The sequence below is a fragment of the Myotis daubentonii genome, chromosome 10, assembly GCF_963259705.1.
Source record: "Myotis daubentonii chromosome 10, mMyoDau2.1, whole genome shotgun sequence".
NCBI classification, from domain to species: domain Eukaryota; kingdom Metazoa; phylum Chordata; class Mammalia; order Chiroptera; family Vespertilionidae; genus Myotis; species Myotis daubentonii.
This window is the reverse complement of record NC_081849.1, coordinates 48,163,710-48,178,447: the sequence shown is the minus strand read 5'-3', so window position 1 is coordinate 48,178,447 and position 14,738 is coordinate 48,163,710. Positions and strand designations below refer to the sequence as shown.

Genomic DNA, 14,738 nt, shown 5'->3' with positions numbered 1-14,738 from the left:
AAGCTGAGTAAATTCTCTATTCCTTTCTCCGAGCACTTTTATCATGAATGGGTGATAAATTTTTTTTAAATGCCTTTTCTGCATTATTTTTTCTCCATTGAACTGACTCCACTGGAATCAATAAGAAAGAGGGAAATCTCCAAACATTTGGAAATGCAGTTCTAAATCAACACACTTCTAAATAATCTGTAGGTCAAAGAGGAAGCCTCAAGGAAAATGAAAAGATAAATCAAACTGAATGAAAATACATAATGTCAAAACTTGTGGGGAAAAGCTAACTCAGTGCTGAGAAGGAAAGTTACCGCACTCACTGCTTACATTAGAAAAGAGAAGTTCCAAATCAATAATCTAAGTGCCCACCACAAAAGGAGATCAAAAGAACCCCAAACAAGCAGGAAGAAGAAATAAAATGAGGGCAAAATCAATGAAACTGAAAACAGAAAAATAATAGAGAAAGTCAATGAAATAAAAAGCTGGCTCTTTGCAAAGATCAATAAAATGGACAAACCTCTATCAAGACTTAAAAGTGAAAAAAGATAAGACACAAATTATCAATAGCAAGAATGAAAACAGTGGGTTTCCCTACAGACCCTGCAGACACCAAAGGGATAATAAGAGAATATTACAAAGCATTCTATACAAATAACAGCTTACATGAAACAAAATAAATACTGGAAAAAAAAAAACCGCCTACTGTCACAACTCACTATGAAATAGATCATTTGAATAGCCTTATATCTATTAAGGAAAGTGCACTGGTAATTTAAAATCTCCCCCAAAAGAAATCTCCAGGCACAGATTGCTTCACTAAAGAATTAACAACAATTCTAAACAATCTTTTCCAGAAAGTAAAAGAGGAAGAAATATTTCCTAATTCATTCTATGATGTTATTACCCTGATATCAAAACTTTGCAAAGACAGTTCAAAAAGAAAACTACTCATTATCGGTGTATAAAAATGCCTTTGATTTCTGGACATTAATTTTGATTCCTGCTACTTTGCCAAATTAATTTATTAACTCTGGTTTTTTGGTGGGATCTTTAGGGTTTTCTATACACAATATCATGTCATCTGCAAATAATGACAGTTTCACTTCCTCCATTCTAGTTTGGATGCCTTTTGTTTTCTTCTTGTCTGAGCGCTTTGGCTAAGACTTCCAGTACTATGTGGAATAAAGTAGTGAAAGGGGATAGCCCTGTCTTGTTCCTGTTCTTAAGGGTAACACTTTTAGTTTTTGCCCATTGAGTATGATGTTGGCTGTAAATTTGTCATAAATGGTCTTTACTGTGTTGTGGCCTCTATTCCCACTTTGTTGAGAGGTTTTATAAAAAAATAAAGGCCTAATGCACGAAATTCATGCAAGGTGTTTGGCCCTCCCAGCCGCGGAGGCTTGCCTTGGCTCTTGCAGCTGCAGTTGCTTGCCTTGGCCCTCGCAGCCCTGGCTTTGTCCATCCGGAAGGTCGTCCAGAAGGTTGTTCGGCTGACCGGTCTAATTAGCATATTATGCTTTTATTATTATAGATGGGTGCTGGATTTTGTCAAATGCTTTTTCTGCACCTATTGATATGATCATATGATTTTGCTTATGTGATGTATCACATTTATTGATTTGTAAATATTGTACCAGCCTTGCATTCCTGGGATAAACCCCACTTGGTCATGAAACTTCCATTTGATGCAGTGATCCTACTTCTAGGACTATATCTTAGAATCCTGAAAACCAATCAGAAAGGATATATGCACCCTATATGCACCCCTATGTTCATAGCAGCATTATTTACAATAGCTAAGATCTGGAAAAGGCCCAAGTGCCTATCAATAGGTGAGTGGATAAAAAAGATATGGTATGTTTGCCCAATGAAATACTATCCACTGCAAAAAAGAAGGATCTCTTACCCTTTGAGACAGCATGGAGAGACATGCAGAATATGCTAAGCAAAATAAGCCAGTCAGAGAAAGACAAATATCACATGATCTCACTTATATGTATAATCTAATGAACAAAATAAACTGATGAACAAAATAGATCCAGAGACATAAAAGCAGAAGAGATTAAGCAAATAACTCATATGCATACATCATGTATAACCTATGAACAGACAATAGTGCAGTGAAGGCCTGGGGAGAGGGAAGGAGCAGGGTAGAGGGGGTCAATGGTGCAGAGGAGAGGGGAGAACATCTATACTTTCAACAATAAAGATAAAATTTAAAAAATTGCCTCAGGACAACTCTAGGGTTTTTACATATGTGTTCCAAGAAGGAAGGAAGAAAAGACATCACTCACTGCTTGAGGCTTGTGGAGTAATAGTAATTAGGTTTTCTGAAAAGAATGCTCATTACAATTAGAAAAACAAACACTATTAAGATAAATGAAAGTCAGAGAGAGAGATAACACTCCAGAAAGTAAAGACACACCTTTACAGGGGTATACACCTTCTTCCTGTGGTTATAAAGGAAGCAAGAACAGCAGAAATCCCCGTACAACTGTTTGAATGGAGGAGAGGTGTCTGAAGTCTGGAATTAACTTGTTGAGAGGAATTAGGCTTACCGCACAATCATCTGGGTGAGCTACCCATGGACTCGGCAGATTTCAAGAATAAAATGTTAAAAAAATAGCTGGTGAACACATAAAAATAAATGCTCATTATCAAAAGCCAGCACAGATTCAAGTCAGAAAAGAAAACCAAATTGTATCCACTTTCCATGTTGAGGGTGTTACTAGAATTTTATTCCCACCAAAGAATTTCACAAAATTTCGTATTATCTTTATAGTCAAATTAGAAAAACATGGGGAAAGTGAGAAAGTGTAGTGCATCACGGCCCTTATGCACCTATTCAGAGTTCTGATTACTGGAGTTGCCTGGTGCTGGGCCCACGAGCTCTTTCCTTGGTTCTATGCCACTTACAGTTTTGCCCATGAGTGAGGACATGCAAGCCACACATCCTTATCATGAGGGGAGCAAAGTAGCACAGGCTTCATATTCTTAACTGACAGAATCTGGAACCAACAAATTCTAGACAGGCTGCAACAAGGCCCAAAGTAAAACAATAGTTAGATGAAAATTATGTAAGATCTTGACTTGACACTAAAAACTATACCAATGCTGAAGAGGATAGGTTTTTAACAGCACTGAATGAGCTTAAGAGCTTCACTTGACTACAAGCTCAAAATGAGTCAAGACAGGTGTCCGCATTTCCCCTGATCAGAGAGCAAAACACAGGGCAAGAAATTCAGGCCCCATGGAATGCAGTTTCAGGTCCAGGAAGATCTCTGATCAGAGCCTGTGAGGAAGTTGAGTTTCCTGTGGCTGGCAATTCTCAGGAAGTAGCTGACCAGGTGGGAGTGCTATAAAGGATCTCCTGCCTTGGGGATGCCCAGAGATTACAGGCATCCGTAATTTACCTACCGGAAGCTTGCACTAGGTGACCTCTAAGTTTCCTACCAGCTTCAAAACTACTAGATTTTACTCTGGAAGCTTCCTATTAGCACCTTGTCATGTTGTCCCCTAGGCTACAGCCACACTGTGAGATCCCTGCTGCCGGGCCCATATGCTCCTCCCCAGCAGATTCACTGATCCCAATGAACTCTGGGTTGGCAAGGCTCCTGACACTGCCTGCCTACTTGTCACTCCCCTGCCTACAAGCAGAGTCACTGTGGGAAGAGATAAACGCTTGTCTTTTTTGTTACCCATTTTTACTAAAATTTTTACCCTCCAACTCTGCCTTGCCAGATGGGCAATTCTAGTGTGATGCTGTCATTGCTGTCTTCCCATTTCAAATACTACAATTATGCTATTTATATACTGCCCCTGAAACTTTGGGAACAGCAGCTCATGGCATCAACTGATCAATATCTGCCCACCCCAACCCCTGGCAGTCCTCCATGCCATCATCATTTTTATTAAATCATCATCTCTTTCCAAATTACCTCTTCATATTCTCCTGAAGATGAAGTCTAAGGGCTGAGAGAGCAAAAAGAATAGTCAAAAGAAAAAGAGGAAGAATTTGACCTTTGACAAGACAAAAAACTATTTTGGCTTAGAAAAACAACAATAAACCTAACAACAAAAAAACTAACAACAACAAAACCAAGATGCCTGAAACAAGAAGAGCTAAGTTCTTATGATAACGGTCAAACACCAGGTCAAACAACATTTCAAATTGCCAATATGCTGAAAACTACCCTGCTATACTCAACAAGACCAATGGAACTTAAATGGTAAAGATCATCTTGCCTTTTCTCTACAAGATGGTTAGAAAAGCATTTAAGCCAGCTTCCAACAAGTGAGCTTCTAAAGATTAAGACAAAATACTTACTGAAAAATGTATATCAGGTACAGCAAAATCTCAGTCCCTGCGTGTGTGCTAATTATCATCTCATTTAGAATTTTATTACTGACACACACTTAAATCTCAGGGACAAAACTGCTGTTAGTTTGCTTGCTACAAGTCCTGTCTCAAAGATTAATGACTCAGAAGAGATAACTGATAGACCTCAGCCCAAATAAATTTTAAAATAGCCATCCCATTAACTAAAGAAATAGATACTAGGCAGTGCTTTTGTTTAGTCAATGAAGCTGGGGGTGCAAGGAGAGGAAAATATTGGGTCTTTGTATTTATAAGTTTATAAACTACAAAGAATTCTATGAAAAGAACTGATACTATTCTCCCGACAACCTTAAGACATTGATAAATGGTAGGGTTATATCTCCATTAAGCCTCTGTTGGTTTTCTGTATGTTGGTAGAAAATGCCTGACTTCAAAGCAAAGTTTAAAAGAACAGTACACAGTTGCTGAGTTCCAAAGTTTATCATTGGCTAAACTCACATTATTTTACATCTGTCCTACAGAGCAGATATTTAAGAAAGTGAACACATGAACCTATACTTATGTTTGACTAACAGAGAGTTCTTTCCATGAGTCAGCTAAGCCAGGTTGTGCTGTCCTAAGACAAAAGTTGAATTCAAAGAGAACAAAGCTGATATCAAAAATCTCACTTTTTTAAAATCCCACAATCACCATTCTGTGTGCCATTCAGGTACTGAAAAGGTGTAACTAATGAAATTACTTTTCACCATTGGTTTCAGGATTTAAGATGACTAATATTAAAACATGCCAAGAAAATCCATTGTACTTTTATGAAATCTGCCTGCTGTGGAAAGATATCAAAAACAGTCTCATATAGGCTGGTCATGTTGGAGTGTACCATTTATTAAATTTTACCATGTATGATCACTATATCATAACCAATTTAAAACTCACAACTTTCACATTAGAAAACACAGAGAACATACTAATTTTTCAACCATTTTGCTTACATGTACTTCTCAGCGCTCATGCAGTGCTCATAATTAGGAGATACTGTACATTAACCCTCTAATATTATGCTAATTAATTAAAAACCAAGTCAGAGGGTAGAAAAATATCAACATAAATTCATTCTCCAAAAACTGCCCATGGACATATCATCACAGTTCCCTATAATTATATACTTACAGTCCATTCTTCTGTAAAATGCATAATGGTAATCATATAACAATAGTTATGACAAGGCAACGATATCATTTCAGGAAAGGAATATAACAAATGAGACTAAAAGTTGAAGAGAAGAGATCAGAGCATATGAAGGTCATTTCAGAACATCACACGGACTTCAGTGTTTTCCACTTTCCAGTTGGAAAGAACATGCACGGAGTATTCTTAGCAGCCTGCTGTCAGGAGGCATGAAAAATTGGCTTCCATTCCATAGATGTTGAGAGAAGATCAATGGCATTGAGGAAAGAGCATTGTGTTCATTATCTTTTGGGCCTGTCTATGTCATCTATAGCTGCTAGAAGTTTCTGTCTTGCTTTTTTATTGATATGGGATCCCAGGCAAACATTAACCAGATTGGTCAGCTGCTTCGTTGAATACTCCTGCTCAAAAAAAGAAGATCAAATTTAGTACATTGATCAATGGAAGGATGGGCAGACACTCAGGTCTCAGCGGACAGTTACAGAGCACTACAACCCAGAGGAAAGCAGTGAAAGTATAGTTCAGACATGAAAGACAAAGGGTTTACGATCTGTGATAATCGGAAATAAGGTACCACAGCATTCATTTGAAATAGGAAGGACTAGGATCTCTTTAATATGGCAGACAGTCTGACATGCCTATGCTTTTTAATATGTTTAAGAGCACACACTTTATGCCTGTTTCTGTGACAGTATTTGTTATTAAGTTATCAAATTACACTGACATTTCAAATTTTTAAAATGCTACTGAATAAGCATTTTCCAGCACTCCACATTTTGTAAACATTGTATATAAAAAAACAAAGATCTCCAATCACAGAACAACTTTTCCCAAATAGAATAAATGAATAAGGTAACATAGATCAGAAAGTTACTGGTTTTTAAACCCTCACATTGTAACTGGTAGCTAGTTAAGTAAAAAAAAAGTAAAATCATTAAGTATTTTCTGTTGTAGAAGTATTTGGTTTCTGAATTTGAGATTACAAGTTGCTAGAATGAGAAAGAATGGACCTCATCAGAAAGGTTTATACACTGACAGGTCTTGGAGGTTGACTAGCTAGAGTTCAGGCCAGGAGAGAGGGTTGTGTCTATCATCTACTAAGAACATGTCTTAACTGGAGGTAACCACTGAAGACAGTGCAATTTCAAAATATGAGAAAGAGTTCATTTTAAAAACTCAGCAAACTACTCAGAGCATCTGTAAACACCTGGCAAATTCTCTTAAGTAATCAATCAATACTTAGCGGACACAACTGTCATCAAGCACTGGACCAGACACCGCAGAACTGGGGTTCTCTTAAGACAGGGCAGGCCCTGTTGCTAGGAAATTTTCACCAAATTACAAATATCAGTTAGTCTGAGCTCTTCCAAAATACTAAGCTAAAAATGTCAGTCCACTACGCTAAAAGAGGAAAATGTAAAAGGGCACCATTCTTGCATCAAAGAATGGATATCTAAGAGCTGTGCTTTCTGTCCTCAGCTACTTGTAACCTTTCCCCAAGCTTCCTCCTCAGTACCAATCCCCAAGTGTTTACAGTTTACTTTACTAAATGGATCCTGGCAACACTCAGCATCCATCTGCACCTGGGTTAGCATTATGGTTCACAAATGTCAGAGGACAGTGGGACTAAAAATGGTGGCATTTTCCTCAATTCTGAAATCTTTGAAAATAGCATGTACATTTCTACTTTGCTCCCAGAGATGTGAAACTGACCTACAAATGGGCACATGCACAGAAAACTCAGGCTAATGGTCATTTCATTTCTCTCGAATACTGAAACCAGAAAGGATGAGCCTCATAAAGTACATGTAAGTAACTCCTGTGTCCTTACCTAGTCAAATGAGGTGTTTCCCTGGTCTTTACTGATGATGTTTATAGCACAAATAAATGCGAATGCTAGAGTCATTGAAGAAATGAGATTCGGTGCAATTTTAACACTTCCCACACTTTCATTAAATTTGTCTTCACATACTGCCTACCTAGACAAACGCTACAACAATCACACAGAAAAGCTCCCGTAATAAGCATGTTCTAGTGATATCTTGATTTGAACTGTGTCAAAAATTCAGCATCCTACATAACACTTCATAAATTGTATTTTTTTTCTCTACTTATCTATGAAGCCACACAAAAGAAAAATAATCTCATCTACACTTAAGGTAAAATCTAATGGAGGATGAAGTTACACTTAGCCATTTAATATTACCACATTCAATCATCATTACTACATGTCAGTGCGTTCAGAGGATGTCACTCATTCATTCATTGTTGAGGGCTACAAGGAGTTGTTTAAGACGAGCTAGTGACTGATTTCAGTGTGGCTGTATTCAATTTGTCTTGATGTTAACCCACTTCAGCCTTTTCCTACAACAGCAGGAGGATAAATATAGCTAACGTTCAGACTGTGGCTCTCTTTCTAGATAATTACTGTTACAGTGCACAAAGGTCTCGAGATTTGATTAGGCAAAGGGCATTGCACAGACACTGTGTGAACATGGTAAAGAAATGGCCTAAGTAGTCCACAGTAAAAAAGCAAATGTTTCTTTATGTTTCGTTCTCATGACTGAATTATATAATATACCAGACTAATACAGATGCAAGGAAAAGGAATAAAAACTTAATTATCCATTTTCCAGCTCTCACCCTGTGCTCCTTGATCCAGCGCTCCATGTCATTCTCAGTCAGGTAGTAGGCTTTAATGTAGGTTTCCACGAATTCTTTATCAGGAATGGGTCTAATATCTGTTAGTTTTTCAAGCTTCATTAAAAACTGTTGAAAATCCAATTGCATCAAGGCACGACCCTCATTACTACACTTCTTGACATTGGCATATCTAAGATACACAAAAATAAAAACACATAAATGATGGGATGACTAGAAAAAGAAACCTTTAGGTACTTAAACTATTCTCTAATCCAACACTGGACAAATTCCCCATTTACAGGGGGAAAAGCCCAGGAACATGAAGTCAGGAGGACCGGACTGTGTTCCGGCACTGTCACTCAGCAGCCCTTGTACCTATCTGGGCCTCAGGGTCCTCATTTGCAAAGCAAAGAGACCTGAGAGCATAGAAGGTTCTTTGCTGCTCTACAAGCTGTTCTCCATGTTCAGGTAACATGATCACCTACAAGAAAGTTAAACTGGTATTCCAGCTAATCTTGTTGCCAATAATTATTTTTTAATAAATCTTTATTGTTCAGATTATTACAGTTGTTCCTCTTTTCTCCCCCATAGCTCCCCTCCACCCGGTTCCCACCCTACCCCCTGCACTTACTCCCCCTCCATTGTCCACGTCCATAGGTTTACAATTTTTGTCCAGTCTCTTCCCATACCCCCCAAATCCCCTTCCCCCCGAGAATTGTCAGTCTACTCCCTTTCTATGCCCCTGATTCGATTCTATTCACCAGTTTATTCTGTTCATTGGATTTTTTATTGACTTCATTTTTTAGATTCACTTGTTGATAGATATGTATTTGTTGTCACTTTGTTGTTCATAATTTTTATCTTTTTCTTCTTCTTCCTCTTCTTCTTAAAGAATACACTTCAACATTTCATATAATACTGGTTTGGTGGTGATGAACTCCTTTAGCTTTTTCTTATCTGTGAAGCTCTTTATCTGACCTTCAATTCTAAATGATAGCTTTGCTGGGTAGAGTAATCTTGGTTGTAGGTTCTTGCTATTCATCACTTTAAATATTTCTTGCCACTCCCTTCTGGCCTGCAAAGTTTCTGTTGAGAAATCAGCTGACAGTCATATGGGTACTCCCTTGTAGGTAACTGTCTTTCTCTTCCTGCTTTTAATATTTTCTCTTTGTCTTTGCCCGTGGCATTTTAATTATGATGTGTCTTGGTGTGGCCTCTTTGGATTCCTTTTGTTTGGGGTTCTTTGCACTTCCTGGACTTGTAAGTCTATTTCTTTCACCAGGTAGGGTAAGTTTTCTGTCATTATTTCTTCAAATAGGTTTTCAATATCTTGCTCTCTCTCTTCTTCTGGCACCCCTATAATTCGGATATTGGTACACTTGAAGTTGTCCCAGAGGCTCCTTGCACTATCTTCATATTTTTGGATTCTTTTTTCCTTTTGCTTTTCCGGTTGGATGTTTTTTGCTTCTTTGTATTTCAAATCCTTGACTTGATTCTTGGGATCCTCTTGTCTGCTGTTGGATCTCTGTATATAATTCTTTATTTCAGTCAGTGTATGCTTAATTTCTAATTGGTCCTTTTTCATATCCTTGAGGGTCTCACTATATTTCTGAGGTTTCTAAATTCTTGAGTAACCTTATAACCATAGTTTTGAACTCTGTATCCAGTAGTTTGCTTTCCTCCATTTTTCATTTGTGACCTGTTTCTTTGTCTTCGCAGTTTGGCTGCTTCCCTGTGTTGATAGAATGGCTTTCTGTGTTAGGTGTCCTATAGGGCCCAGTGGCTCAGCCTCCGCAATTACCTGAGGTGGACACTCTTGGTGCACCCCTTTGTGGGCTGTGTGCACAGTCTTGTTGTAGGTAAGCCTTGACTGCTGTTGGTATCACTGGGAGGAATTGACCTCCAGACTAATTGGCTGTGAGGACCAGTTGTGTCTACAGTGGGAGAACCGCTGTGCTGGAGACACCCTTATGGGGCAGGACTTGCTTCAGTGGGTCTTCGGCACTCACTGAGTCTGCCCCCTGAGTGTGTCTCTTATGGATTTGAAGAGTTGTAATCTGGATGGTCTCACTCTGACCACTGCGTACACTGGCTCTTGGATCTACAAGGAGGTGCAAAGATAGCCTTTGCCTGAGGCCACCCAGCAGGAACTACAGAGAGATCTGCAGATTCCTCTTCTTTGTTTGGAGTCTGGAGGTGCCCAGATGAGGCACAGCTATGAAGCAATGCAGGCTGCTGATGAGCCTTAGGCCTTCTTTTGGAAGCTCTGGGGTTCTCTGACCCAGCTGCAGTTTGACAGGTTTTTAGGTGGAGAAAGGCTAGGCCATTCACATGCAAAAGCCTCTGCACACAGCTTGGGTGGGGTTGTAAATTGGGTGGGGCGGGGTCTCAGGGAATCACCAGGGCAGAGCAAACCACAATGGCTACCAGTCTGCTTTGCCTCGGAGAGGTCCTGGGGTCTGTGTCCTGCGGCCCCGTGCAGGAACAATGATCGCTGCGTGCACCTCTGAGAGAAAGCCGCCTTCACGTTCTGGCTGATGCCGGACAGTCCAGTTTCTCTCCGTATGAGTCTGGGTTCCCAGATTCTCACCAGGAACTGGAGTTCAGAGCAGTCGGGAGCTTGTATCTCCCTCCCGATTAAAAAAGACAACAGCGTACCCAGCTGCCAGCCCCTTTCTCGCGCACCTCTGTACCTCCACACTTCCACACCTCTGCACCTCCTACATGGCTCTTCCCTTCTAGTTGTAGAATTTCCACTCAGCCAGCCTTCCCGTGGTTCTGGATGATATTCGTTTTGTCTTTTAGCTGTAGTTTGAGTGTGGTTTTGTGTGGCAGCCAGTTCAGGTGTTTACCTATGCTGCCAACTTGGTTGTCCCAATAATTATTTCTAAACTAAAGCTATGGATACTCCAAAGTGATCTTTGTTTCATTAAAGTAGTTTCAATATTGTAGCTACTGGATACAGGGAAAACAAATGAAATAGGTTTCCAATGGGCATTCAGCAAACCTGAAAATGTGCACACATATAAGCCCAGAAAGTAGATACATATTTTTGATAATAAAACACTTAATAGACTTATTCTGAAATCTCACGTTACTGAAAACTGTGTGTTTTAAGGTTGAATAGTAATAAGATTAACAGATTAATCCTCACATATATTTTATTACTCAAAAGTCAGTGTCTCATTCTTTCAATCATACAAAGTGTGGAGATTCCAACCCTAGGGAATGAGGTACCTCCCCTAAGGAAATGTACAAGAAAATCAAAGCTTTCATTGTTTAACGTGACCAAGTGTTTTGTTGTTTCTTCTTAATTAAAAGTGTTTACACAGAACTTTAACATTTAATATTCCATTTTCCACTTTATTAAACAAATTTATTTCCAATTGTTTCAGTCGGGATGGTGGACACGGAGCCAGTGTGTGATGCATAGCATGGCTGGCTTCAGAGCAGAGTGCTAAGAATGTCGTCAGCTTGTCATCCTCACCTTCTCACTTTCTGATACATTCTTTCTTAGAACTAATAAGAACTGAAGAGAAATCAGATAAATGACAGTGTGCAAATTGAATTGATGTGCAATTCTAAATCACTGCACGCGCTCTGAAATGGCAGTTTGCTTTCAGGGACACTTTAAATGTACCACCGACTCTTATTTGTGTTCTGGGTGTTATGGGCACCGTGAGCGTGGTTTCTGAGCAAGGGGAACATTACTATTGAGAGACCTTTAAAGTCAACACATGAAAGCGTTATTCAGTTTACGGTGACATAATAATGATCGTATTAGCAGTGATGCTGTGGCCATGGGGACCGACTTGCCATCAGAAAATCAGGCGTGCATAGCCTTCTCTGTGTTTAAAAACTGTGAACTTGACAGGGGGATCGCTTTGTAAATTATATAAAAGTCTAACCACTATGCTCTATACCTGAGACTAACATGATATTGACTGTCAACTATCACTGAAAAAAAAAAGGGAAATAAACAAACAAACAAACAAACAGTGAACTTGGACAAGTTATTTAACCTCTTTAAGCCTCAATTTTGAGGCCGGGTTTTTTCACTGACATAGAATAACAGTACTATCTAAGTGTAGTTAGGATTTGACGATATAGCCCTGTGAAGTCCTGGTTCAATAAATGACAAAGTGCTCAATAAGTGTTATGAATCATCATCACAATAATTATTTTATTAGGTACTAATAATAATTACTTCTAGTTTAACTTTCAGAGAACCATTAGCTGCTGCACTGCTCCCTCTTCTATGAGCTGGTTCTAGGTCACCAGCCAGAAAAGTATCCATAGACAGAGGTGGTATAGTGAGGTTTAAGATTTCTTCTAATTACATTCTAAAGTCAAACCTAAATTATTATGGGATTATCTGCTATTTATCACTATCTCTACCTATCTCTCCATCCATTAGTGTTAATTATAATGTTATATATACATCGATTTATCATTGAGGAATCAGATAATGCTTTCACGAAAAACTTACCCTTCCACAATAGTTCTGTTAGCCAGTCGTATACAATGTTCCCAAAGTATATTAGACACGGGCAAGGGTATCCGAACTCTCTTAGAAACCTCATTTAACCTCCTGTTAAACTGTTCAAATTCCTAAGAAGACAAAAATCCCAGTTGTATGTGAATGTAATTATAATGCTGCATTGTTTTCCCATCTCAGTGTCAAAGAAGATTTAGGAGGACTCGGAATCAAACCAAGTAAAACCAAGAGATAATGCCTAATTTATTCAATTTGTTACACTTAGAAAAAAACCTAAATAATGTTTAAAATATGTTGTAATACAGAGTATGTACATTACATTTCATCTCAAAGGAAATAAGTGTCATCAACTGATTAAACAATGCTAAACATGTTCAAATGTTCTCACATCTCAATTTTTTCTATGACTGTCAGTATGGGTAAAAAGAGTTTGATAATCTATGTTTTTAAAATCCTTTAAAAGGCCCAGTTTTTAAAAAAAATGTTTTAAGAAGCTTTAAATTCAGAGTGAACTATTTGTAATTTGTGGCTATCTATATTCCTTAGAGAACAATCTGATAAATTATTCTCCTTCTTACATAGTTTTTAAAGTAAATAAATTATATAGCAAATGATTTGAAAGTCATGTAATAGCTGCAAATTTTTAGTAAGATGGATAAAATAAAACAAAATATTTTCAGTTATAAAAAACTGAATATTTTTGTTACTTATTAGTAACTTTTATAATACCACTCTACTAAAAATAAAAATTTGTGTAACCGATTTAGACAATTCCAGCTATATGAAAGCAGCAGATGGTTCACCCTTTAATAAGTGTATTTCTGGTTTCTTTATTGCCTAAATATGTTCATTTACAAAAGTAAATGCTGTTGACCCTTCCTTACAATATATTTCAAATAAATTTAAGGAGGCTTAAAATGGCATTTCTCTGCAATAGAGAAGTTACACAATGCTTAACAAGTCAAGATGGACATGTGTTCAAATTTTCTAATGACACACAGGGAGAAAAAAAATCTAATGTGATCATCACCAGTCAAGCTACCACATCATTACTATTATGTTATTCTTTGCTACTTCCTAAATCACAATTTTTTGAGGATTCATTTTGACAGTTAACTGCTTTTAATTATTTATTAAAAATGTGCATCTTTAACCTACTAAGCTTACTTTCGAAAATAAGAGTTAAATAAGTAATTGCTCTTTAATTTTTCATTTCATGAATCTAGTAGAGCAGTAGTATTTGCTATTGTGTTTAATGCTACTTTACAGTAAACTGTGCTTTGAATTTCAAGAGTTTTCATTAATACTTTAAAGTTAAAATTATATGCTTACTGTATAAATGGCATTCTATTCATTGCTAAATTCATGTGCAAGAGTGCTGTTGATAAATAAATAGTAGAACCATTTCTTTTACTGAGGATTCTTTTGAAACAACAATGCTAAGTGCTTTTTACCTCTAACAGTTTAGACTTGGAAAAATAATAGAACAAAATGTATCATAAAAGTTTATGAAAACTTTTAAGCTGATAAAAACTGGGTTCAGGTTAATAATGTGAATAGCACTGCTTCTTTCTTACATATAGTACTGATGCCCCAGCCCTGGGGAAGGGACCATACCCTGCTGGGCACTGGAGCACTAGAGGTAGTCCACTGCTATCTGCTTTGATCATTGGCTTTGCTGACTGGTTCTCAATGTCCCAGGCTATTATTTATTGCCTTGGAAGCAGATAAAAATGTTTGTGTAAGTAAATGAGATAAAAGTCAGGAGCTTAAGGACCAATTTTCTATTCACAGACATACAGGAAAAACAAAATTTTCCTGAAAGCTTGTTTTCATTTTTCAGGATGCTCTTTTCTCACCTCAGACATCCACATGGCTCATGTTCTCACTTCCTTCAGGTGCCTCCTCAATTCTCACCATTATTGGAGTCCTCTAACCACAAGTAAATGGTATTCCTCCCTACCCACCCCCTGCCCCTCTCTATCCCTCTTCTGCTGGCCATTTATTTTTTCACAGGACTGTTCCTCACCTGATACATCATATTTTAATTTATCGCTTTTCTACCGTCCCTCACTGGCATGT

General features: G+C 38.0%; 1 protein-coding gene across 1 annotated transcript in view; it reads right to left on the bottom strand.

Annotated features, from left to right (window-relative positions):
• Positions 1–5,183: 5,183 nt before the first annotated feature.
• The window catches only part of VPS50 (VPS50 subunit of EARP/GARPII complex), a 120,057-nt gene continuing 110,502 nt past the window's right edge, over positions 5,184–14,738 (bottom strand). The window contains exons 26-28 of the mRNA XM_059712325.1: positions 12,648–12,769; positions 8,159–8,348; positions 5,184–5,916 (exon numbers count right to left, since the gene is read on the bottom strand). Of these exons, the coding sequence (XP_059568308.1) occupies positions 5,797–5,916; positions 8,159–8,348; positions 12,648–12,769 (432 nt within the window). The 3' untranslated portion in view covers positions 5,184–5,796. The remainder of the gene's footprint in view (positions 5,917–8,158; positions 8,349–12,647; positions 12,770–14,738) is intronic.